Source organism: Pempheris klunzingeri, chromosome 12, assembly GCF_042242105.1.
Source record: "Pempheris klunzingeri isolate RE-2024b chromosome 12, fPemKlu1.hap1, whole genome shotgun sequence".
NCBI classification, from domain to species: domain Eukaryota; kingdom Metazoa; phylum Chordata; class Actinopteri; order Acropomatiformes; family Pempheridae; genus Pempheris; species Pempheris klunzingeri.
Genome location: NC_092023.1, coordinates 17,322,173 through 17,348,589, shown reverse-complemented (window position 1 = coordinate 17,348,589; position 26,417 = coordinate 17,322,173). Strand labels below are relative to the sequence as shown.

The 26,417-nt window shown below is 41.5% G+C and overlaps 1 protein-coding gene across 1 annotated transcript in view; it reads left to right on the top strand.

Annotated features, from left to right (window-relative positions):
* Positions 1–26,417, top strand: part of bmpr1aa (bone morphogenetic protein receptor, type IAa) — a 55,109-nt gene that overhangs the window by 11,779 nt on the left and 16,913 nt on the right. Inside the window, exons 2-3 of the mRNA XM_070840450.1 lie at positions 7,985–8,098; positions 24,004–24,363. Coding sequence (XP_070696551.1) covers positions 24,297–24,363 — 67 coding nt within the window. The 5' untranslated portion in view covers positions 7,985–8,098; positions 24,004–24,296. The remainder of the gene's footprint in view (positions 1–7,984; positions 8,099–24,003; positions 24,364–26,417) is intronic.

Genomic DNA, 26,417 nt, shown 5'->3' with positions numbered 1-26,417 from the left:
GATCCCTCTGAAGCGACTCTGGCCCCTGACCTCCGTCGTGACCGCCGACCCCTGACTCCTTCTCCCTGACCTCGGCATCCTGAACCCCTTTCAGCTTGCCGCTAACAGAGCCGTCACCCCCTCTCTGGATTAGACGCTCTGACTTCACAACTTCACAGTGTCTGGTGGTGACGAGGCTTTCTTTACTGTTTATTCAGAACAAATACAGTCAGTGAAAGTTTTCAGGATGTTTCTGAGGCCGGACGGTGTGTTTGTGGTTTAATCTGCTCACATGGCTAAATGGAATATTCCCCATAGAGTTTGTAGGATGGAGGAGATCATGATGAAAATTAATTATCTTATTCTGCTTTATTTCTTATTGTTTTAATGCATTCCATGTATTCTACTTTAATTTTTATTTATTATCTTTTATTGCTCTTGTTAAGGGTTTTTTATTTAGCATTGTATTTTACATGGATTATGGCATTCTGTCCCTGTTTTTAATGCCATCCTTTATTGTAAAGCACTTTGAGCTGCATCTCTTGAATGAAAGGCGCTATACAAATTAGTATTAGTGATATCATTGTTGTCCATGAGAGGAAACTTGTCTTGAGCAGACAAACGTACAGAATAAAGAAGATCTGAGGTCAGTTTCAAGGTGTCATCACACCTGATCAGTGGACTGAACGATTAGCGATTGGTTGGATTTTTTTGGAGATTTTTTTGGAGGATTGGTTGGATTTTTTTGGAGGTCGGCTGTCTGCAGTGTGAGCAGTTCAGCGATACGATTTCCCACAAGGCTGCTGTAAAAAGACCTGCAACAAACTGCAGTGAAGCTGATTTTAGAGCTGCACCCAAGGATTATTTATCATCTGCTGTTCTTGACCAATTGATCAATGGTTTAGTTTATTAATCACTCAAAAATGGCATTCACAGTGAAGTTCAACTGGTGGATGCACCTGTACTTGATTTAGTATTATTGTTAATCAGTTCATTGTTTTTCAGAAACATTTGTGACAAAATGACAAAAATTCTTCACAGCTTCTCAAATGTGAGGATTTGATTCTTTTCTCTGTTTTTGACTGAATGTCTTTGGGTTTTGGACTTTTGGTCAACAAAGGCAAGAAATGTGAAGACTGGGAAGCTGCAATCAGCTTTATTCACCATTTTGCCATGGACCAAACGATCGATCAGCCTTAGTTTTCATATTCTTGTTATCAATATTGGTTTAATATTTTTTATATGTTACAGCTGACTGCAGTGCTATTAAATCGCGTTTAAATCCAACTGAACTCTGGGAGCATAGACATCGTATGTTTCTTTATTGTACTTCTTATTGCTGCCAGGATACGAGAACCGTTGGTCAGAAGAGACATTTAACATCAGGATTGTGTGCTTTTCAAAGTTTGTCATCTCAGTTGTTCATGTGAATCTTATTAGGGACCTTGTTTCTGCTGGTTAACAGCCATCCTTTGGGGTCTGTCTGATAAACTGTGTGCAGCAGCAGGTGGTTTTTATACTGTGCAGAAATTTCAGTCCAGCACACAAACGTCATCACTGAATTTTCTCCGCCTCCTGTGAAAGCAGCACCATCCCCTCCCTCCTTCCCTCCATGTGTCCTCTTGTTTCTGGTCTTTAATTTCGATTAGCTCTGGCTGCTGTGTGACTTTGATGGCATTAGTCTCTCCTCCCAGCCTCCGCTCCTGTCCCTCTGCTCTCGTCTTCCTCTGTTGGTTTTGGGAAAGCCGCTGGCTCTAACTGCAGCGATCAGAATCTGAACGCTTTGCTTCCACTACCTTAGCCCAACTGTTCACTCTCCCATCACTGTGTGCGTGAGCGAATAACGCAAAGTGAAATTTTGCTTGCCATTTGGTGGAAATGCTCCTTAAGGGCTTTAAAACATAGTGGCAGAAGCAGCTCAAAGAAGATCTGTCATACTTAAAAACCAAAAGGCCGTTTGTTGTGGTGCAGCAGTTAGAGAAATCGCAAAGAAATACCCAACAATCGTTGTCCATCACAACCTCCCAGAGTCCAAGGTGACATCTGCAAGTATCCTGTTTCGTTTGCCCAACAGTCCAAACCCTTATTGAGTTTACAGTAATATAAAACCATGTATTAATCGGTATGTTCTGTTCCCACGGCTGATGTGCAGATGCATGTTTGAGCTGAAAGAGCGAGCTGCAGGGTACGAGCCAGTGTTTGTTCTCCTGAGCTCTGCTGTCAGTCTCAGCTCGTGTTTGTCTGTGTGTGTGTTTATGTACCATCACGGCAGCCTGCATACCTCTGCCTGCCTGCCTGCCTGCCTGCCTGCCTGCCTGCCTTCCTGACGTGAGGAGGACTGGTTTCACAGCTTTCCTGTCAGACTGTGGTTTCACACCTTCAGCTGACACGTCGCTTCTCCACTGCAGGAATTTACTTTTAACCATCAGCTGCCTCGGAGCAGTTTACGCCTCAAAACAGACGTGGATTTCAGCCAACTCCACTACAAAAAGTGTTGGAGTTGGTCCAGTACATCACCTCAGCCGGCAGCCGGCTAACGGGCTGCAATGGCTGCAATGTAATCCTCAAGGCATAGAGTCTGGTGTCTTTGAAGAGAGTGATATAACGGCTGTTTGTGGTAAAACCAAAAGGATCTTACAGGTCTGTCTCTGTAGGGATCCTTTCCATAATGTTATCAGACACTTAGAATAACAATCTGAGCCTGTCAGTGGAAAAATGTGCACTTTTAGTGGATGTACTTTAATCAGGTGCAGTTGCCCCAAAGGATTATATTGCAGCCTGTTTGGTGACTGCTGGCTGAGGTGATCTACAGTCTGAGCCTACCAATCATTTAGACACCAAAATATGTACAAATAGGGCCTAGGGTTAAAGTTTTCTTTAATTGCTATATGTTGACAACAACAACAAATGTGTGGTTGAAATTTTGACTTTGACACAAACAAAATGTGACAAACTGTGGATTTACCTCAGACAGAAATGTACTTATATACTCACTTACATGACAGCAAAATGTCTCTCACAGCACACTGTATAAATGAGCCTAAAAGTCTTTGTTTTCCTGCTATCAGGTCATATGTGTTTATTTTAAATGCTGAAGCTGAAAGGACACAAGACCCTGGTTCCTACCTCATGACACAATCGCTTTCAGCTGTTTATTTGCAATTTGTTTTGCGCAACTGAAGAATGATGATTCAGAGAGATATCATCTGTGTTTTTAAAGCCATCTAATTGTAATCTTTGAATCTGCTCAGAACATCAGAGTGGAGAAAAGGAAAGTGGGGGTGAAAAACAAGAAATGTCCAGTGAAGATGAGATCGGTGTGCAGCAGCAGCAGACTGCTGCTTCCTCTGCTTCCTGTTTCTGTGTCTCTCTCACACACAGTTGGGTTTCCTTTAAATAGCCCGTTGCTCTGTTTCAGAGTGTAAACAGCCTAGAGTGATGGACTGTTAGCACAGGAACACAGGGAACTCTGGGAAACTGCCAGCGCCCATCATCGTCTGACAGGCTATCTTTCTCTCAGGCTGGTTTTCATTCAACGATTTTGGCAGAAATCACTGAGTGGAAATGGCAGAACATAATAAAATGCCAATTTAAACATGTTTTTCCCCTCTGTAAATCAGGTTCTGTGACACCACACTGAAGTCTCCACCTCAAAGTTGAATCAGATGATTCTTGGTGTGAGGCCTGGCTGCTCTTCAGATCTCACAAAGATCCACTAAATTGGGCATTTTGCCTTTTATGTTGATAGTGGCAGAAAAAATAGAAATAGGAGATGTGAGAAAAAGATTAATATGATGTGAGGCAAAGGTCACCAGCCAGAATGAAACGGACTATATTTTACACTTCTTAACCACAACGCCATGATACGGCTCACTGGTGTCCATTTTTGACATTTTGAGTGGAAGGATTTTAAAGAAGCCGGCAGTATTTTTTAAACCTTATTTCACATAATCGGGTGTATAAATGACTGGTAGGTAGAAAAATTGGTCCAGTAAATCATTTCAGGCAGCAGCCAAAAAACAGGCTGTAATCGTAATCCTTTGGGGCAACCGCACCTGACGAAAGTAGGTCCACTGTAAGTGTTTGTTTTTGCCGCTTACAGGCTCAGATTCCTACTCTAAGTGTCTGACAGAATTATCGAAATGATCCCTACAGAGACAGACCTGTAAGATTCTTTTGATTTAACCTCAAACAGCCGTTACATAGCTCTCTTCACAGGCACCAGACTCCATTGACAAAAATAGTAATTATACCTCACAGAACACAAGAGTTGCTGCCTCAATCAGTTATTTTGTTTGTGTTGTTGTGCCACTTTGGTGTCCATACCTGAACTAACCACGGTTACACACAATCCTGTGTTCTGAACTGTTAAACTACTGCGTATAACATGTCTTACTAACTTGAGTCCGTAAAAGCCCACACGATCTGGTCCATAGATATGTTTTCTGTGTAACTCTTTCTTGTTTGCATCATTTATATTTTAACCAAAACTAAATGGGGGTAAGAAATCTTTTTACTGTCTTTTCTTTTTTGCCGTGAGATGTTTCCAGTCAGCTGTTAGAATTCATCATAGTTCACATAAAAATAGTTGGATGGAAAGCAGAGCTGAGTTTCACTTCAGTCCATCCTCGTGTGTGGGAGAGCAGGATCTGTTTTTCCCTTCGTCTGTCTCTTTTTCTTGGCAGCGCCTCCCCATCCAATAATGAGGTGTGCGTGCATGTGTGTGTGTGTGTATTGGACAGAGTTGCAGCAGCTGTTTTTTTGCCAACCTCGTGACCTGCTCTCAGCCCCCGTCTTCGGACATCTATTTTCTCCTCGTCTGTTCTATAATAACTCAGCGACTGAATCCCCACCGCTGTCGTTTTTTTCCTCCCATGGGGTGGAGCCACACACACACACACACACACACACACACACACACACTGAAGCAGCTAGTCAGCTCATCAACACAGCTTTCCACATTGCCTTGAGTACATTTTCCAGCTGAGTGTGTTGGTTTTGGCGGCAGCAGGGTGGTGCAGTGTGAAGCTGGAGGAGGCGCCCTGCTGAGGAGTTGCTGCTCACTGCTGACCCCAACCTTTCACCTCAAGGGAGCCATTTTATTCTTCTTTTTAAAGTCGGGCTCATAACTGAGAGTGAGATATCTCAACACCTTCTGGTTAGATCTACATCAAGTTTATTCTGGACATTCTCTAAGTATTTTGGGTTGAAACAAATACTTCAGCCAATGTAGTTACTGCAGTAATGTCCTATTTTACTACCCACAGTCTAGATCAGGCTTGTTATTTATTAATTTCATACCGGTGAATACAAAACACACACAAGAAATGCAGATCATTAGCCACCTCATACATCCTCAGAATTAGTCTCACATGCCCCTTTCCTCATGTCACAACGCCAACGTCAGGATCAACATATATGCTAGCAGCTAGCTAGTAACTAGCTATGTAAATAGCATACAGCGTTTTGTGGTCATTACCTGCGTAATGCATGCAGACTTAGCGTGAAACGGTCTTTAAAATGAAAGTCGCAGGATTTGTGTAATTCTGAATATAAGCCATCAACTTCGTCAGCCGACGCCACTGGTAACGTTTGCCCAGCAACCAGACAAAGAAAAGACCGTGTGCAGATGGGTAGTTGTCGTATGGATTCATATTTACCGTGGATACGTCTTTTTGAACGATTTTGAGCAAGACACCTGAAAATAATAATCTGTCACCAGCCAGAGAGGGTACAGAATTGTCATTTGTTTGAAAAGTCAACACAAACTGCCAGAGCAATTGATGATGTGTGTAAGTGTTAGAGAAAGCTCTGGAGGCTAACTGTTAACTATCTAGTGGCTGAGATTGTAGCTGAGGAGAAGAAGCCATGTATGATTGCAGAGACACATCATCGCAGTGCCGTGAAAATGTGGATATGAAACAAAGGATCGTTCCATTCAATGAGGTTTTTGAAAGTCTCATTTTACCCAGAATTAGTTGAGAAATGAATACTGCTTGTTTCAGAGTGTCTGTGTCTTCACCAAATGACGTCTCCAGACTACCACAGTGTCAGCTCCACCCTGTGCCAAAGTTTTTAACTTATCATAGCGGATCATTGAAAACACTTTGGAAGGGAAGTGTTTTTTTAGCCCAGGTGTTGTTACAAACCATGCCAGCTATGCATTTTAACTTAAGATTCAATCAATTCAATTCAATTTTCGATGCGTTTTAAATCTGATTTCAATAAAGCGATTTGTAGGATGCAAATGTGAATATGAATCCGTGAGATGAAATGAAAAGGATGTGAAGATTGGCAAGACTTGACAAAATCCAACTTTCAATTTATATATCTGAGTTTCCTATATTATTTCTTGTTTTTGGATGAAATGCATAATTTGGTTAAAAAAAAAAAAGATAGAAGAAGTCTTTGGTGAGGAAATGTAAAGGGAATGGGCCAGCAGTGTGTCACCAGTGATTTGTACACATTTGAACCAAACTGAATTTTTAATAATTAAATTAATGAATTAATAATCCTGATTTCAGTGGCATTTGGATCATACTTTCAACATGTAAGTGGAGCGACAGGGTCTCCGAGATAAATGATTCTTGTCAAATGAAATTAAAAAGTGAAATCCTTCACATATGTTATAGTAAACGGGTTTACAAGGGAGGTGCCACCACAGTAATGGCGGCTTGTTAACTTCTGCCAACAACCTGGTAGTTTTCCAGGTGTCACACCTGTTTGTGTCTCTGTTGCTCTCAGCGCTGATATGACTTAATCACCTAAATTATATATTTGAAGGTCAAAGTTCACAGCCAGGTTTGCTGTAAAATCAGATGTAGCCTCAGACTGTGTGCAGTAGCTTTAGTTTAGCTTTTGTTAGTTTAGCTGCTGTGTGAACAGCTTCTTGTTCTGCCTGCAGTGTCCCTGCTCAGACTTTTTGTTTTGCCTCTCCTCTCTGCTCTCTGGCTGTGAATACTAACTCTCTCTTGACGTCGGCCTCCTTGACTAAATAAAGCCCCCTTTGAGGAGCTCTGCGCTGTCAAATAAAGGCTTCTGTGTCAGACGGGGTGAGGAGGAGGCTCTAACTGTATGGAGATGAGTGGAGCAGTGTGGCTGACAAACGGCAACAAGCCACAAACACGCACAGCAACACTCATCTAATGATGGCGCAGACTCGTGCCCAGGAGCTTGTAAGACAGTTCTGTTGGGCATCCAGGGCGCTTCAGTTAACATAAAGGGATGCAAAGTTGAGGGGGCTTGTGGTTCTGAAGAAACTACCATAGGTCGTTGGGCGCAGCGAGTCACTGGTAGGGTGCAAGGAGTCATTGTTTAAGTGTAAGGACTCGGTGTGAGGACAGAAAGGTTTGCAAGGAGTCATTTTAGTTTTTAGGGTCCAAGGAGTCATTGAGAGGATGCAAGGAGTCATAGGTCGAATAGGTTTTATAGGTTCCCGTGGGTCCTCTGATGGTTACGGGGTCATCAAGAAAGTTCTATTGGATGTCGCATGGGTTCTGGAGGTCATTTTAAGGCGTTTCTTAGGTTTCATCGATCTCTATAGGAGGCTTCAGTGGTCCTTGAGAGATTTTAGAGGCTTCAACTGATGGTAAAGGAGCATTCAAATTTAACTATAACGTGAATCATCCAATAAGAAATTGATTTTATAACAAAACAATCATTTATTAACAAATCACAGGTAAAACAATGATGTATGAAAATCTTCTGGATGTGTTAAGTAAGGAAAAATATCAGTTTTTCATTGAGCAGAACACATTTTCATATTGGCTCTCTACATTTATGTCGAATGAACTCTTCCTCTCTGTGACAGCTAATAGTTAAAATTTGGAGAAATGTGCAACTTGTTGTAACAGATCTGTTGTCGTCTGTAATTCTAACCTCTCATTCTAGGATACTGAAGTAGGTCACTTTCCACTCCTGTTCTTTGAACATGAAGCTGTTTTTTACCGAGAGGAGGTTGTCGCATCTAAATCGGTTCGATCATTTTCGTTTATCTTTCCGACAGGTCTGTGGCTGTGATGTTGGTCTGATCTGACTGGCTTCGTCTAGTTCGAGACTACATTTCCCATGGAGCTGTGCACCGACACACACACTGTTCTACCATGGAGCCACCAGTCAGGTATGGATACATGCGCACACACACACACACACACACACACACACACACACACACACTCTTTTGGATAGTTGTGAGGACACTCCCTAGCCCCTTACCCTAACCATAACCATCACAACTAAAAGCCTAACCCTTACCCTATCCTAATCCTAACCTTAAAACCAGGTCTTGAATTTGTGGGGAAGTGGAAAATTGTCCCCACAAAGCAGGAATGGTGAGAGAGTTTCTCACAACATTAGAAAGATACGTGCGTGTGCGCGCACACACGCACACAGTTCTGCCACAGAGCCACTAGTCAGGTATAAACATGCACACACACACACACACACCCCAATCAGAGTCCCGTTCCAGCTCAGCTCCCTGCAGTCAGTGTGTAACGTCTGCAGGATGTTTATTGTGGTCACATGAAAAACATTACTGGTTGGCTCTCTGCTCCTTTTGAGTTACCCTGTGTCCCCAACACACACTCACACATGCGCACACATGCGCACACATGCACACAAAACATAAACAAACCCTTTTTTGTGGACGGGCACCGGTGATTACTCCTTTAAAACTTGATTAGCCAACCCCCCTCACCTTTCCCCCCTCCTCCTTCTGCTTTCTCTTTGAGGAGATTAACCTTTGACCCCGGGGTTGAAGGCAGAGCCGGCCAATCAGGAGGCTTCCTGGCTTTTAATTGCAGGCTCTGATTGGGTCATTTGAGCTGTCATCTGGTTTGATTAATAACCACAGAGCAGGAGAGCAGGAAGAGCGGTGATTACACTGAGCCCGAAGGCTGTGTCTGGATCTGTGTGTGTGTGTGTGTGTGTGTGTGTGATATATAGGTGAAGTAATGCCTTGCACAGAGAAAGAAAGTGTAAGTGTGTGTGTGCGATTATCTGTATGTGTGTAGAAGGTGAAGTCATGCCTGTGTGGGGAAACTTTGCAGATGTGTTTTTGTGTTTTGACTTGAAATGGCTTCTTTGGCATTTTTAACTCTAAAATTGTTGAGGTTCATGGCAGCAAAGATTAATCGATTAATTGACAGGAAACAGACACTAATTTTTCAAACAAAAAATCCAAGTTCCAGGTTTTTAAAATGTGAAACTTTGAAGTTTTTCTTGGTTATAAAATTCACTTCATAAATTGAATATTTTTGGGTTACTTTTTGTTGGACAAACTCATGTGGTCACCTTGGGCACTGGGATATGATGATGGACATTTTTCCAAACCGTTAATCATTAATCCAGACCATACAAATGATTAATGGAGACAATAAAACACAAAGCAAAAATAATTGTCAAATGCAATGGTACGTACACAAGTCTTATTGATGTTGTTTGTTGGTGAGCAAAAGCTGCTTCTACTTTCCGTTGTCTAAAAGCGTTTTAAAAGGTCTGATCTGAGTCTGGGAAACTTTCATCGGTGTGTATCAGCTGCGATGAGGTCCTGAGCAGTTTGACTTTGCTGATGAGTTTTCTACAGTTCGTGTCTATGCGGTGAAATGAGGCAGATCGCTGCTGCCTTTTGTTTCAGGGCGACGTGACTCAAGTGTCTGAGTTTCAGAGCTCGCTGACAGACCTTCAAACAGAGCCGGCCAGTCTGCAGGGCGAAATCACTCCCATATGTCCCTCAACTGCTGCTCCGCCCACGCCGCCGCTGCCACCACCACTGCTCTGCCTGCACGCTGCAGCCCGGCTCAGATCAGATCGGATCGACTCAGCTTACAGTACAGCCTGGCGTACTGACAGAATTCAACCACTGAAAATTCAAGTCTGGAAGAGACTAGAGGATTACAGCTGTAAAATAAATCCTTTTGCAAAAACTGTTTTAACCCAGAGCTTCAACCAATAGTCGATTAGTTGTCAACTGTTTAAGGTAGTCACCAACTATTTTGATAATCAAGTATTCAGTGCGAGTTACTTTTTAAAGGAAAGTCCAGCTTCTTAAATGATATAAACTATATATAAATAAACAATATCTTTTCTGACATTTTATAGACGACACAACTAATCAATAAAGGGGGAAAACAAATCAATAAAATAATCATTAGTTGTAGCCATGAGTCAGATTGAAGGCAGAAAAGGAATTTTTGGCTGATTTGATAAAGTCCTTCTTCAAAATACACTTAACTTCATATTGCAGTACTAATATGCACTCAGTGTCCAGTGTTTATTTTAACTTCTATACTATTGTAACACCAGAATTATATAAGAAGTATTTCTATCTATCTATCTTATTAGGTAGAGGATGTCATGGACTATCTGGAAAGTCGTGGAATTAAAGACTTTTCCATTTCTTTGGTATTTGACTGGGGCAGACACTGTGCAGTGGATGGGTCGACTTAAATGACTGGTGCTGATGTTATCTTTACTGCCACTCAGTGAACGCTCCCCGAGTGGTCTGCAGTGTTTGGATTCTGTTGTTTATCAGAAACTGCTGAGACGGATCATAAATTCCTCAGACACCCCTCTGACTGGTTTGTGAGTCACTGTGGTGAGCTGCTTCCAGTCCCAGCTTCACTCTGCTCGCGTGTTAAGGGTTTGAACATAAGAGGAGAAAATCAAGAAGCTTCTTGTGAGGTGAGGTGAATGTTGTCCGAACAGATGGATCCTGTCCTGTCAGTGTTGGAAGGGACTGATCTAAAATCAGTTTTTAGATGTAAAGTGAGAACATTTGGACAACTTTTATATATAATTTTACATGTTTTTTTTCAGCAGGCTTGTAAGTTTTAAGACAGGGATTTATTTAAAGGAAAACTTCAGATTTCACACCCAAAGATCAGTTCATTTGTCATGAAAGGCTACGACCAGACTCCATTCACAATTCACAAGTCATTTTACCTTGCATAACATGGTACTTAGTTACACTGTTTTAAAGAGTTAGTTGTAAGGAAGGGCTATGATTTTCGAATATTCGCTAAATTATAAAAAAATCGAATAGCTTACACGACTATCGTCTAGTTTAACTATATTTTCCTCCGTTTTCACCGGCGCCTGGTAGCAGTAGATTGATATAGGGCGTTAATATGGAGCCAGTTCTGTAAAGATGTGTGCATAAACAGGCTCTTTCGTTGTTTGGGTAGCCTGAGTCCCGGACATTAGCTAGAAGCAGCGTTAAGTACAAAGCTCTGGGGGCAATAGTTCATTGTGACTATCAAATAGTATTTTTGCTTGAAATGTGCATCCCTATTTAGTTCAGATCCGAACTAACCCTTTAAAGCACCTAAGGCACATAATAACACAAATAAGCTAAGTGATCAAGGCAGCAGTGGACCAACAACTCCTGCGTTCTGTGAGGTAAAAATATTGTTTTTGTCAGTGGAAAGTGGTGTCTTTGAATAGAGTGATATAACTGCTGTTTCTGGTTGTAAATATTCTGGTGTCTAAATGAGAAAAAAGCCTTTTTGTTTCTCAAAGGACCCAGGATTAAAAATACAATAGATATAATAGTCTAAGGGGTTTCTTTGAAAGCCTCTACCCTCTTGCGGTTTCACATTTGATGCTGTTCTTCCTGACGGACCTTGTTGTTTTATTTTCATCCAACTCCTGTACTGTTTGTGGGGGGGGGGCATTTTGAGCATGTAAGCGTGAAATGTTTGGAGTTCAAAACTCACAAAATGAACTGATTTCAGAGCTAGCGCGTCCACAGACTTTGTCTCTGCATGTTTTTTACTTTGTCTTTAGTTCTTGTCAGTGTTTTTAGCTATTTTGTCTTCCTCTGTAACTTTCTTTAACTTTTTATTGCTGATTATGTATCTGTGTTTTCAGTTTCCTCTTCAGCACACACACACACACACACACACACACACACACACACACACACACACACACACACGACCACCTATATCGTTGGGTCGTCTGTGCTTGCCTCTGTGGCCTGGCTGCCGTTTCGAAGGCGACATGGTGGATGAAACCATCTGACCTCCCTGAACGAAGTCCAGTCTCTGACCAGACCACACACACACACACACACACACACACACACACACACACACACAGCCAGTATTCTGTCTGCTACAATTATAGTTATACTTTATTTTTATGTCTGTGGAGACATTCTGAGCTCCAGTCTCTCCAGTTCTCTCTTTCATACAGGGATCCGACCAGTGCAGCCTGCTAGCTGGCAGAAAATCCTTCAAAACCCACCAGAAAAGAACACTGGTGACTTCAGAGTCAGGTGACAGATAGAAAGGAAGGAAGGCAGGGCGTAACAGTGAGCTTCTGTCTTTGGGAAAGAAGTCAGATTTTAGCTGCAGTTTTCACAGTGAGGATGCTATCTGGGGTGGGATTCCCTTTACTGTGTGCGTTGGGGTGTATTTTCCTTTACCTGGTTGCCACATTACAGTTTGAGTGAGGGATGGGAAGGCGTCTGTAATTGATGAGCAGCAGAGATCAGCTGGCACTCGCTACGACTTCAAGACAGATGATGTTAAACACGGCGCAGAAAGAATTAACAGTTAACAGCAAATTAATCAGACTGTTCTGCTCATCTGCAAATTGTGATTATTTATTCTGTGGCTCCAGCTTCTCCAGTCAAAGGATTTGCCACTGTTCTCTGTTTTATGTCCAGACCTGCAACCATTAAAGGAGAAGTCTTAATCCTTCAGGACAACTGCACCTGATCATCATGCAAGTACATCCACTAAACTTGGCACAGATTATCTAATATCTATCTGCTAAGTGTCTGACAACATCACGGAAAGGATCCCCACAGAGACAGACCTGTAAGATCCTTTTAGTTTAACCACAAACAGACGTTATAGCGCTCTCTTCAAGCACACCAGACTCTGACAAAAACTACCATTTTACCTCACAGAAGACAGGAGTTGCTGGTCTACTGCTGCTTCGATTGTAGTTTGTCTTGTGGTATTGTGTGTGTGATACAGATACTATTGTTTGATCCAAACTAAACCGTTTTAACCTGGGATCTGAGAAGTAAAATTACTGTTTTTGTAAATAACAAAACGGTCACTGTTAAAAATATGTTAATTTTGAGGAATGAATCTTACCATCAGCTAAGGAGTTCACTGCTTGGATAAAGGAAGGGAAGCTATGGCTCGCAAAACTCAGGGTTTGGATCATATAATGGTTTTGAATCATGATCAGATCATTGTTCAGATCAGCAAAACAAAGATATAAATAGAAGTATAACATTGCTTTCCTTCTCATACTTTTAAGAACACTTAAACCAATTGGCATGTGCCCACTACTGTCTGTTACACCAACAGCTAAAGGGGGCACAACATTTGTTGAAGTGTTCAAAGTGATTCAGAAGACACTAACAGACCCAGAAGTGGATGACATATGAGCCGCTGCCTTGTTTAGGCCTGGACATGCTGTCCAGTTTTCCCAGCGTTGTTTCTGAGCCTGCCACCAGGAGCTCGGCTCTGTTTCCAGTTCTCTCTGCTACAGCATAAAGAAGCTAACTGGTTTAACAGGGAGGGTTGTGCTGGGAACCTTCCAGTGCAGATCATAAATCATGCTCATCAGCATGATTTATGATCATAATGTAGCTTTTATGGTCTGAGTGTGTCTGTTTCATGACTCAGCTGATGGACAAAGGCAACACTGTGCTAGTGATAGATGGAGCTGTTTCTATGACGATTAGAGTGATTAAAATCACCTTCAGGGAACCACACAGCACTGGTTTATTGCTTAATTACTTTGTGACTGAGCTCAGCGTCTGTTTGAATCTGCATGGAGCCACCTAACACGGCTCTACCTCTTCTGGAGCTGGTAAGGTGCAGGTTTGAGTCAATAAGAGGTTGGTATTGATGAAAATTAACTGATACTATATGCCATCGAAGTGTTCAGTGTACAGGGACCCTAAACTTGTGTTGCCCCAGTGGATACTGGGTAATTTGCGTTGCAGTGATATGGTAAAAGAAGACGGGGAGCTGATGTAGGCGTTCCCCTCCAGTCTGTAGCTGCAGCTGTTCAACAGATCCTCTAATGAAGTTAGGCCTCACTGCTGCCCACTCTGACACACACACTGATAAGATGTCTGTGTGCGTGTGTGCACAGCTAAAAGGCTGAAACTCTTCCAGGGTTGGGAGTTGAGTCCCATCTGAGATCACTAAGACTAAAAACTAAAACCTGTGTGCTCCTACAAGCCTGCGTGACCCGACAATTTTTATTTTAATATAAACTACCAACATCCTTTTCTCTCCCTTTCCACTTATATATGTACACCTTATTTATAAAGCACATTTTAAAACTACTAGAGTTGACCAACGTGATGAACAAAAAGTTAGCAGCTCAACAATAGAATGACATCAGTAAGGCACAAATTATGGTACCAAGTCCTCACAACTTCACATTTAGCCTAATAATCATCAACTTAAGACCTTTTTCAGTATTTACACCATTCCAGATGATTGTTGTCTGTACTGCTGCTCTGTCTGTTTAAACACAACAAATTTAAAGTAAACTAAACTATAAGATATCGGATATAAGATATAAGAACTATAAGATAAGTTGATGTGGAGGAAAGCTGTTCCCTCTCCAGTGATGCTGCAGGTCAGTTTGAAACAGCAGCTCTTAGTCTGGACTCAGTGGTGTTATATGAAACTGCTTTAAATGTCATTTCAGTATACACAACTATGGCTACAGCTAAGGATCTTTTTCTTATCGATTAATCAGCTTTTTATTCTTTTTTACCATTAATTGATCAGAATATCCTGGAGCTCAAGGTAGCTCAAACTAGCTGCTGATTAGACTCCTGTTGGATTAACTAATCAGTCGACTGATTGTTGCTGCTCTACACTTCAGATAAGAATTACATAAATTATCGATTAATTTGTAATTATTTTCCACATCTCAAATATTATACCATCACAATTTATAGGAGCCCAAAATCAATTTTTATTGCCTAATGTGATAAACTGCTTGAATAATTTACCAGTTTGTTCCAATCCTTTGAGCACTTGTATACGGTTATTGTCATTTCAATCAAGGCAAACTTTATTTATACAGCACAGGTCACAGTGCTGAACATAAAAAGGGGAAATAAGGATATGCTAAAAGGAGTGCAAGAATTTAAGAATAATTGAAGATAAAGAAGAACAAAAAAGAAAACATCTGTATTTTTTGGCATTCAATTTTCTCACTTAAACTCGAGGTACTTTAGAGAGACAAAAGATAATTTGCATCCTGATGGTCTTTCTTTTCTTTTACATTTGAATATAAATAACATTTTAAATCAATGGCTACCAGATGAAACAGGACACAATCGGGGTTGTGGCCTCTAAACCGAGAGGCTCCTGTGGCCTTAAGGTGGTTTAAAAAAAATCATCCTCTAATAGTTGTGCAGAAGAAGAAAAGCCTTCAGGATACATTTGTGGGATTATATTAAGGATGTTGATGAAGAGGAGGAGGCAGAAGATGCAGGGAGGAAGAGGCCCGCAGCGCTGCTCACCATGGTTCAGGGTATTCTGGGTATTCTTATGCTAATACATCGCCGGGGATGAGGCGCAGAGCAGCCAAGCAAACAATGGCAGTGGAGCCAGAAAGTCTGGCCTGCAGTCTCCCAGGCCCTGAAAGGCATGTCGGGCAGGGCGCCGACACCAACGGGAGGCTGCTGCAGCACCCAGAGGCCCGCCTGCAAGGAGGGGCCCCTGGAGGGGACGGGGAATTGGGCCAAGATGGAGGGAGAGAGAGAGAGAGGGAGAGAGGAGAAAGGAGGAGGAGGAGGAGGAGGAGGAGGAGGAGGAGGAGGAGGAGGAGGAGGAGGAGGGTCAGAAATAAGGGAGATGGAAAACCGGAGGGGGGAGAGGGCGAGGAAAGGCAAAAGGAAAGCAACAAATAGAAAGGGAGAATCAGGGAAGAAAGAGGAGGTAAGAAGTGAAAGGGATGGAGGAAAAGAGAGACTATAAGACACAGATATGAAGATGGGAAAGCTGCAATGATTAGTTGATTAATCGATTAATCTTTTTGAGTCCTGTTTTTCTTTCTTTTTTCATGTCATTTTTTAAGTTCATTTTCAATTTCGGTAATCATTTCATTTTCAAGTTGAAAAAGTAAAAATTTTCAGATTCCAGCATCTTAAATGTGAACATTTCCTGGTTTCTTTTAATCCTCTCTGACAGTAAATGAAATATCTTTTGGTTTTGGACACAACAAGACGAAGTCACCTGGGGCTTCAGGAAGCACTGATCAAAATGTTCACCTTTTTGTGACATTTTCACAAGAAAATGATTAAAAGATCAGAAAACAAGAAAATAATTGTTATTTGCAGCCATAGAAGGGGCTAAAGGCAAATCATGTTGAAGTGACACAAAACAAGAAACACAAAATAATGCCAGTAAGGAGAAAAAAATCTGATCCACAGAAGTCTTCTTCTGTGGTTTTGTAGCTGCTGCAGTCGACGAGAGGTAGAGAATCGGCCAAACTGCTGCCAAAATAGTCCAAACATCACAAAGAAGACCGTTCCAGGCTCAAGTTTAACACTTGGGTTGGGCAAGTTTATATATAACATTTTCGAAATCTGATCACACAGACATGAACAGTATAATTAACTTTTATAAACCTGCCAGAAATGATAGGGAAAAAACACTCTTTACAGCTACAGACCCTGCCTGAGAATCAAGTTTTTAACTTTCCTACAGTATCACACCAATACAGTGATAGTTGTCTGAACATCCAGGGGTCCACTGCAGACAGGAGCCGCTAATGGCTAATTCAGCACACTGTTAATGGAGGCATTTTAGGGGGCAGTTAATCCAGTTTGCTATCGTCATCATCATCCCTCCCACACTCATTGATTGCTAGTTTCTGGGAAGTGAAGTGCAGAATAGCACATGAAATTAAATATACAAAAATGTAGATAAAGTAAAATCCACTGAAGGTCCGTTTACCAACCTGCTCTGGGGTTTTTGACTGTATCACAGTCTTCATCAGTAGATAAGTTTGCCTACCTGCTTTTTCCATGGTCCAGTAGATCACCTCATTTAGCAGCCAGAAAACTGGCTGCAATGTAATCCTTTGGGGAAATTGCACCTGATCAAAGTACGTCCACTAAAAGTGTTTGTTTTTTCCACCGACAGGCTCAGATTGTTGTTCTAAGTGTCTGACAACATTATAGAAAGGATCCCTACAGAGACTAACAGTAATTTTACCTCACAGAACCTGGGAGTTGTTGGTCTACTGCTGCCTCTATCAGCTACTTTGTTTGTTTTATTGTGCGTTGCATAATATTGTGTTGGATATGAGCTACCTCTTTATAACACCGAAGTCTCACATAATAAACTAACTGATTGAGGCAGCAGTAGAGAAGCAACTCCTGTGCTCTGTGAGGTGAAATTACTGATTTTGTCAGTGGTGTCTGGTGGCTTTTAAGAGAGTAAGGCTGCCAGACGTAAGTTGTGTGACTTTTGGTGTAAAAGAAAAGTTTGGATTAACTAAGAAGAAAAGTCATTTACTAAGGAATGAGTGCAAACATTTGGTTTTCAGCTTCTTAACTGTAAGGTATTGCTGTTTTCTCCTTTTTATTATCATTGTAAACAGAATACCTTGGGTTTGTAATATTCGTCAGAGAGAATAAGACATTTAAAGATGTTGCTTTCTGCTCTAGAAACATTGATCAACAGTCCATCACTCTTTTTTTGCCATTTTATAGACTAAATGATGAATCAAGAAATGACTGGACAGATATGAGGAGCTAGAGGTCAAACAGTTGCGATTAACAACAAACAGAAATACGAACAGCGTCATTCTGTCCCTCCACCTCGCTGTGCTCTGTCCCAGCTGTCTTGTTAATATTCTCCACCACCACCAGCACCGATCCCAATCTCCCTCATTACTGCATTTATTTGTAGAGCTCAGGAGCTGTCGGTCTCCATCGGTCCCCCAATCAGGCCTCTGTGCCGTTTATTTAGTCTGCTGCCATTCTTCCAGTGTAGGGAAGAGGAGACGCATTAAGGCTTGATTATTGATGTCTGGCCCCTCATGCTGCAGTCCGTCCATGGGGGAAAGAGGTGGATGGATAGGGTATTAGGGGTGGATTATTAATGGCTGTAACCCCCACTACCCCTTCCCCCCTCCCCAGCAAAGGTCTAGTGTCGTTTTACAGCATTTTAACAGTTCTTTGAGGAGCTGTAAAGTTAGTAAATCAGATGTGGACACAAGGAGCTGGAACAGCTTCAGAGCTACAGCACAAAATGGGTTGTTTCCAAAACAAGCTGTCCAACATTTTGATATCGTAAAACCTATTCCTCCAGATATACACAACCTTTTCGTGAGTCTGTATTGTCTTGAAACATTTCTGAACCATGAGGCCACAGGTTTGAGTAATACTAAGGAATCAGTCGCACACTTAGTCAAGACTGTCAAGCTGAAGTGCTTGGTCAGATTTACAAAGACAGAGAAATGTTTTTGCTGACCTCCACTGAGTAGCTTTAATACAGAAATGTACTTCAGACTGGAAACTTTGAACCAGAAAGCTCAAAGACACACTGATTTTCCTACAGGTTTACTTGGCTTCAATTTGCTCATAAAGGGCGACACACACCAGCAGTGTATGCATTACGAACATAGACCGAATGAAAGAAGTGGACGTCACCACAGTGGCATGACCCATTTGTTTGTGGACCACCATTTTGAAGCCTTAAGTTTGGCATTTTGGGTTTCACTATCTTGGTCTTTGAACTAGAGGTTGCGTCCATTCTGCAAAGACCTCCACCTCTGATCGGTTAGGTTTAGAAATGTGTACTCTGCTCTCTGGTCTATGTTGCCTTTGAGCATGTTTTCAGTCCAGTTACCATGAATAATACAAATGGCAATAATGTAATGCACTTTCCGATGCTCTCCAAGTATACAAGGATACAAAAATCGGTATCGCAGCTGTCGAAATACTGCTTTAGACGCTGTTAGAAGATTCAAAAGCTGCGTTATTTGAAACGTACTGACAGCTTAGTCCTCTTCACTAAATCATTTTGCTCATTTTATAATGTATTTAGGTCCTTGTCAATCTATCAATTCATAACTATGTTATCTCAAGACACTTGCAATAAAAGAGCAGGTCTAGACCAAACTCGTTAAGAGAGACCCAATAATTCAAGAATTCAAAATTCAAGAATCCTTTATTGTGTGTTGTTGTGTTCGTGTTTACACTGAATACACTGAAATGTAAGGTGTTCATAAGACAATATCAAAAAATAGTGTAAAAATTCTCTTTGATATAAGTATCATCTTTAAATATCTTACTTTGTCCAACAGATACAGCAGAGAAACGCCGCACATTTTCACATTTTCAAATAAAAATACTGATATGTAGTTGAAAGCTGTGTCTAAAAATCCAGTAAGTCGACTTTGATTTAAGCTTTTTTGGTCAAACTATTGTGTTGTAATGTGTACCAACCCAGTGTCTAGTATCTAGTGATAGTCCTTGTGGGAATTGAACCTGTAACCCTGTCAGTGTTGGTGCTTTGCTCTGCATTCAGTTGTCTGAAATAAGACTAATCCTAGTAATAATAAAAGTAATAACTCTGTTCATTTCCTTTATGAAACTCCCCATACACATTGCTGTAGTAGCCAGCAGTCATGGTGGTGTAATATCATTTTACAGAATAGTTTTTATGGCCGGCTACCTCTCCAGCCAAATGAAAAGTTATTATACCCAGAAGCCTGCAGCTTCCATAAAAGCCTTTAAAGAGCTCTCTTTCTTCTACAAGTCTTAACCCACTGCTTGGGTTTCTATCCCACCACATTTCCCAGCATCCCCGGAGCGGTGTGACCTCAAATTCCTTCCCCTGGGGGGGCCGGCCATGGCTCAGTGGTTCCCTATAAGGGCGGTTTATTCTGTACAGGTGGGATCGCTAACAATACCCCCTTTCATTCCCATCGTCACGCTGTATGTTCCTCCTCCAAGACTCTGATGTCACGTCCAGCTAGCCAGAGCAGCTACGCTACATTAACCACTGAGACGGCCAGAGGAGGAGGGGGGGGGGGACAGGACAGGACACAGCAGGACCGGGCCTTGCTCTGAAGTGAGAGGATGCAGGCCTGAATCCCACAGAAGCCACTGTACTGTACACATTAGACTGACATGAGGGAACGCCTCGGTGCACAAGAGCAGCTTTATATCAGACTTATATTCAAGGATAAGTCCAGTGTTTTTAAACCTGGGCACTATTTGTACATATTTTAGTATCTGACAGCATGATGAAAGGATTCCTGCAGAGACAGACCTGTACGATCATTATTGTTTAAGCACAAACAGCCGTTATATTGCTCTCTTCAATGAAACCAGACTCCATTGACAAAAATAGTAATTTAAACAAAAGAACACAAATTGCTAGTCTACTGCTACCGATACTGCATACTGTGAAGTAAAATAACACAAAGTATACAGTATTTGGCTCTGAAATGTAATGGAGTCAAAGTACAGAGTAAAAGTACCTCAGAATTGTACTAAAGTATAGTACTTGAGTAAATGTACCATGTATAGACCAGATCAGATTTTATAGATCAGACAACCCACATCTTCATCCTCTTTTAAACCATACCCTTTTGTATATAGACATTTGCTTTCTTTATTCCTTGCTGTGTAATCAATTCTGCCGTTCTATTATTCTAATATCTGATTATTTATTCTTTAATCAAATAAAATCGGTATAAAAAGAGCAAAAGTAAGAAAAAAAAACTAGATTCTTTATTTTGCTGTTGTGAAGCACTTTATTATGTTATGAACGATGCTATACAAATATAAGAAGACGAAGAATTATTATTGTTATTGATAATGTTGTGATGATCGTTATCAATATTATATTTTCTCCACAAGTAATTGTACACCTTCAAAATACCCTTCAGGTCATTATACAGGGACTTACCTCACCCCTAATGACGCCTTATTATTTGTAGACCCGCACGTCCCAAACGGCTAAACCTGCAGTGAGCATGGTTTTAAAACGTATTGGTCAGTATCTGAAGAACATGAGTCGGCGGAAACAAAACACTTGTATTGACATTAAAAAAAAAAAAGTCTATTAGCTCCTGCTGGGGGAAGAAGGAGTTTGTTGTTTGATTGAGAAGCAGACAGAAGGATCAGAGACAAGTTTGAACATGAGGTGGTGGAGGAGGAGGAGGAGGAGGAGGAGGAGGAGGAGGAGGAGGAGGAGGAGGAGGAGGAGGAGGAGGAGTGAAAGTTACCCAACACCTACACTGTGCAGGGTTTTAGGATTTTTCATTTCTCTGCAAGTTGACAGATTTTATTGTTTGTTGACTAAGGATTCTTCAGTCTCTCAGCCTCCAGTGAGACATTCTGTGTGTTTTCAGTGTTTCAGCTGATGACCGTCTAAACGTCAGTCGTGTGCGTGTGTGCGTGTGTGTGTGTGTGTGTGAGAGACTTTACTTTGTGTTTTCAAAGGGAAATGTGTGTGTTGGGTGATTTAGGAAGGGTGTCTGTGAAGGGGGTGGGGGGCAGCTTCCTGTCTTGGGGGCTCACAACACAACAGACGGTCCTTCCTGAACCTGCCTCATCTTGCCTGCTCTCGCTCTGAATGTGTCTTTGTGTGTTATCTCACCCTGCTGCTGCTGTTGTTGTCGGTCTCTAAACGAAGCAAAGAGCCACAAACAAACTTCAGGTTTTGTTGTGGCAGCAAGGTGAAGATATTTCCACTTTCTGTTATCGAGACAGTGACGCCGACGCGTGCGTGCGTGCGTGCGTGCGTGCGTGCGTGTGTGTGTGTGTGACCCTCACATATAGTATCACAACACACACTCAAGCTGCCCTGCACACACACCCTGATCCTCTTTTTCATTCCGTCTTTCTCAGATGCATTTCCTTATCTGTATTCATGCATTTGAAAAAGAAAAAGAACCCTGTTGGTTTTTAAACCAGGACTTGCACCAACAGGGCAGACAGCTGCCGCACAAATAGATTCAGACAGCCATTAACTGTGCAGTAAAGCAGAAACTGTGTGAAAATTTCACAATTATAGTGACCAAAATCTCGGTTATCAGTATTACATAGTTAAAATATGCTGAAAATCCTCAAAAAATGTTGTTAAACCAAACTTTTATATTGAAAACCACAAAAAATTAGCTGCACTTTTAGGTTTGTATACACATTTAAATAATATACAGCACCTTATATAAACAAAAAACCATTTCAAATTTGCATTCACTGTAAAGTTGTATTCGCTGCGTTTGTATTTTATTATTTTCATCATAATACTGATGTTTTTTAAGGTGTATGAGTAGCATCTACACATCACTCTCTCCTCCTGCCTGCTTCCTAGCTCCGGCCCTGTTCAGACCTGCCGCATTAACATGCGTCACAGGTGGAACGCTCTCTGTACAGGTGTGAATGCACTCCTGTGATAACAATAAGTATTTGTTGATATATATATTTTTTTATTATTACTAAATTGTAATGATGGCGATTTTTCCTTTCACTCTACGCTGTTGAGTAAGGACAAGACGAAATAGTTGGCTCTGCTCGTTTTCTTTTCACTATTGAATAAATAAATTGTTCCCACCTTTTTTTTAAGATAAATGTTTGTACAAATGATGTTGATTTGCATCCAGAGTGGGGAAGTGAGGTCCAAGTGAGGCATCACAAACTGAGAGAAAACAGTTTGTAATGTCTCAGAAATACCCTCAGTCCTTGTAGGCACAATCAAACCAGAAGTTGAACCTAAAAGTCCTGAAATGTCTTCACTAACGTGGTGATAAGCAGCAGTTGGTCCCCACAAAGATAGCAATACGAGCCCACACACTGGTACATCCACTCGTTCCCTGACTTGGTACACACACTCACTTCTCTTGTCTCACATCAATACACTCCCCCCGCCTTCAATTTGAAAAATACACACACGCAAACTCGTATACACTCTCCTCAGCCTTTACTGTGTGTGCGCGCGTTTCTCTTTGTTCTCTGCCTCCTCGGCCAGAGATGTGTGAAAAGTGGGTCACAGGTCGGACCTCTTTGTCTCCCCCGGGCAAATTAAAAGTGACAGACACCGGCCGTGCATCGCCACTAATTCACTCTCACACATGCGCGCGCACACACACACACATGCCCCCACCCCTCCATCCCTCTCGGCGCCCACTAATTGTGACATGCCGTTATTAACGCTGCGCAGGGCCAGTGCCTGTAATTGCAGAACATCCCTGAACAAATAATTTGGTTGTTAGTCAGACCATCAGAGGCCAGCGCTGGGCCGGCAGGGGCCACCGGGTCACAGCACACTGAGGAAGAGGGGGACAGAGTGAGAACTGGAGCCACACAAAACCAAACCAAACCAAACCACATCAAATCACACCAAACCAGATCAAACTAAACCACACCAAGCCAAATCAAACCACACCAAGCCAAACTAAACCAAACCCCATGGTCAATATTATTGCTTGTTTGATGTTTGGTTCCATATCAGTTCCAAAATGTAAAAGGGTTTTCTCTGCCCAAGCTGCACTATTCCAGCAAGTTTGATAAAAATCGGGCCTGAAGTCTTTCAACAATCTTGCCGTCAGACAGACAAACAAACGACGCTGAAAACAGAACCTGAGTATTTTTTTTTTTTTAAACAAAAAAAACACCTACGTTTACAGATAAGTAAAAACAAAAACCACAATCCTTTAGGGCAAGTAAATCCACCCATGCAGATAAATGCTCACTGCATTGAAACTTTGTTTGCTGTAGCGACTGATGATGTCGACTTTTGGTGTGAAGACAAGTTTTAGGTCTCGTGGTTGGATGGTAAAAACTGTTTCTATGTGGAGAAGGTGACTTTGACCTGATGTGTTTTTATTCTGTTAATGTGCTAGTGATGGAAATGAACATGTTTGACTGCAGCTGTAAGTGCAAACAAAGATAATAACAACTGCAACTGTGAGCTGCAGTGGTGTCTGCCCATTACTTTAGGCCCAAACCTTTACTAGTCGGCTGATATTAAACTTTGTTTAAATCTGTGTTTCCTTCTTCAGGGTTTTGGACCCAAAGAGCCAGTGAGACAGAAGAGGACCTGATATTGTGATATCAACCCATCCCATCGTGTCTTCCTGCTGGTCCTCCTGCTGGTCTTCCTTTCCTCTCAGGCCTCATCAGGCCAGCTGGAGCTCCTCCCAGCACCTCAAGTCGCTGACTCCTGCTGATTAAAGGCTTTTTATCAGGATCTGAGCGTCTCCTCAGTCCAGCTCACTGAGTGGAAGCTCTGTGACGGAGCACGGCCCCGTCTGGGCCCACTTCAGGTCCAGTGTCAGTCCAGTCCTGCTGCAGGATGGCAGGTCTACCGGTCTGTTTGGCTCTAGTGGCTGCCGCTCTTCTGATGACCCTCAGAGCCGACGGTAAGACATTTAAAATTCAAAATGTGTATTGTGTTGATCTTTGTCACAGACGTCTAACAAGCGTATGCAGCATGTTTTACATTTTCAGCCAATCAGAAGCCAGGGCTGACACGGCAGTGAAACTATGGAACTACTTATCCTTAGCAATCAAATCTAGCAAAATCTAAATTATTTACTACAACATTTATGTTGTATAAATGGCTCTGACAAACAGATCCACAGTCATTTTTCTTTAACTTTTCAGCTTTTTCTGAACACAAAATGGGCAGTATCGTACTCACTGCTTCAGACATCTTTGTTTATGTTCTTGTACTCTGAAGACGGACCCATCTTCTCAATGGCATCATGCACATCAGAAAGTGATTATTGCTCGGGGAATTAATCACTATAATTTATCACTCTATGATCAGATAATCTGACACAGTGACCATCATAACAGACAGAAATGTTGTACTCCTGTTGCTCCCTTTGCGTTACCTGTGTAATGCTGAATTTTAGCGCTTTAATTTGCATAAATTCACAGGAAGGTCCAGATTAGATATGAAAGATGAGATGAGTGAAGATGGGAATTAGTAATGATGAGGAAAAAGCGGTTGTTGGATGGCCAGAGCTAAAAAATACTGTTTTCTGCCCAAATACAAGACAATATCTTGGTCTGTAGATTACATATTACAAAAAAGCATGTTTCATCATATTCAAGGACTAAACAGTAAGCAGGTGTCATTAAGTCTGTTTAAAGTGCATCTTTGAGTTTGTCAGTCCTAAAAGTATTGAGGGAAAACTCCTGTAGGAGTTTCTGAAGACTTGTGTTTTACTACCAGGGAGGAAATAAATTGCTGATGAACAAAACGTTCACTGAAATGAGAGCTGAGGGCTCGCAGACGATGAAGAGCTGAAAAAGACAAACTCAGAGAAAATCATTTCTGCTCATTAGACATGACGATCGCCGTCATTTCTCTGATTTTTATCCCCTCAGATGGTAGTTTTGTTTCCACATAAACTGCCTTTAAACTGAATGTTTTAGCGGCTTAGTTACTCATTAACCCTTTTGTTTGTTTTCAGTGAGATAAGCAGCACTCAGACCAACATTAGCATGAAAAGTCAGTATGCCCCTCCTCTGTAATCAGCTCCCCTCTCCTTGTACACTCAGATCTGTATCAGAGGCCTTTTGTTAAAGCTGTGATTAAGTGTCAATTGGCTGATAATGGAGAGAAGTTGGAAATGAACCCGCGGAAACAACAGAGACAACCCCCATAGAAATAACAGATCAAGTCAGAGACATGTTCACCCACTGTCATGTCTGGCAGAATAATCTGCTCTCTTAAGCTTTAGAGAACTAAAGCTAAATCTAACTCCGCCTTATGTATCCTAACTGATCTGACTGAGACGTTTACAGATTACAGGCAGTAATTTGTCTTTTTAAAGGTGTTTTTTTATTAAAGTAGAACTTTGATTGGCAGGAACAAGAAGTGTTGGAATTGGTCCAAATCACTAGATATAGATCGCTTCAGCTTTTGTCCATTGACAAAAAGAGTAGTTTTACCTCACCTGCATGTAGTTTCTAGTCTACTGTTGCCTTGTTCAGTTAGTTTGTGTTATTGTGTGACTTTGGTGTTTTAAACTGTTAGTGTGGATACAAATTGCCCCCAAAATATGAAAAATAGAGTTAGTGTGGAAATGTAACTTTTTAAAATGTTAACCTCTACCAGCCACTGACACATTAATCTTCAAATTCATCAGCCACTCATCAATAAATCATCATACTGTGTCTAAGAGCTGGTGCAAATCACCTACTGTTCTCACTGCCACATAAAGAAAAATGATGGTGAGTCACTGCCCTACTTACAATCTAACAACATTGACAACAAAGGCAAGACACACAAAATATTACATGTATCATTTAAACAAGTAAACTTTACCCACATTAAAGTTTTCATTGAGTTTTTCCTGATCTGAGTCAAAGGTCCAAGGACAGAGGCTTTGTATGTTGTGCAGACTTTAAAGCTCAGTTTTTGGGTGTGAAATATGTCAGCACAGTGTGGATAAAAGGCCAA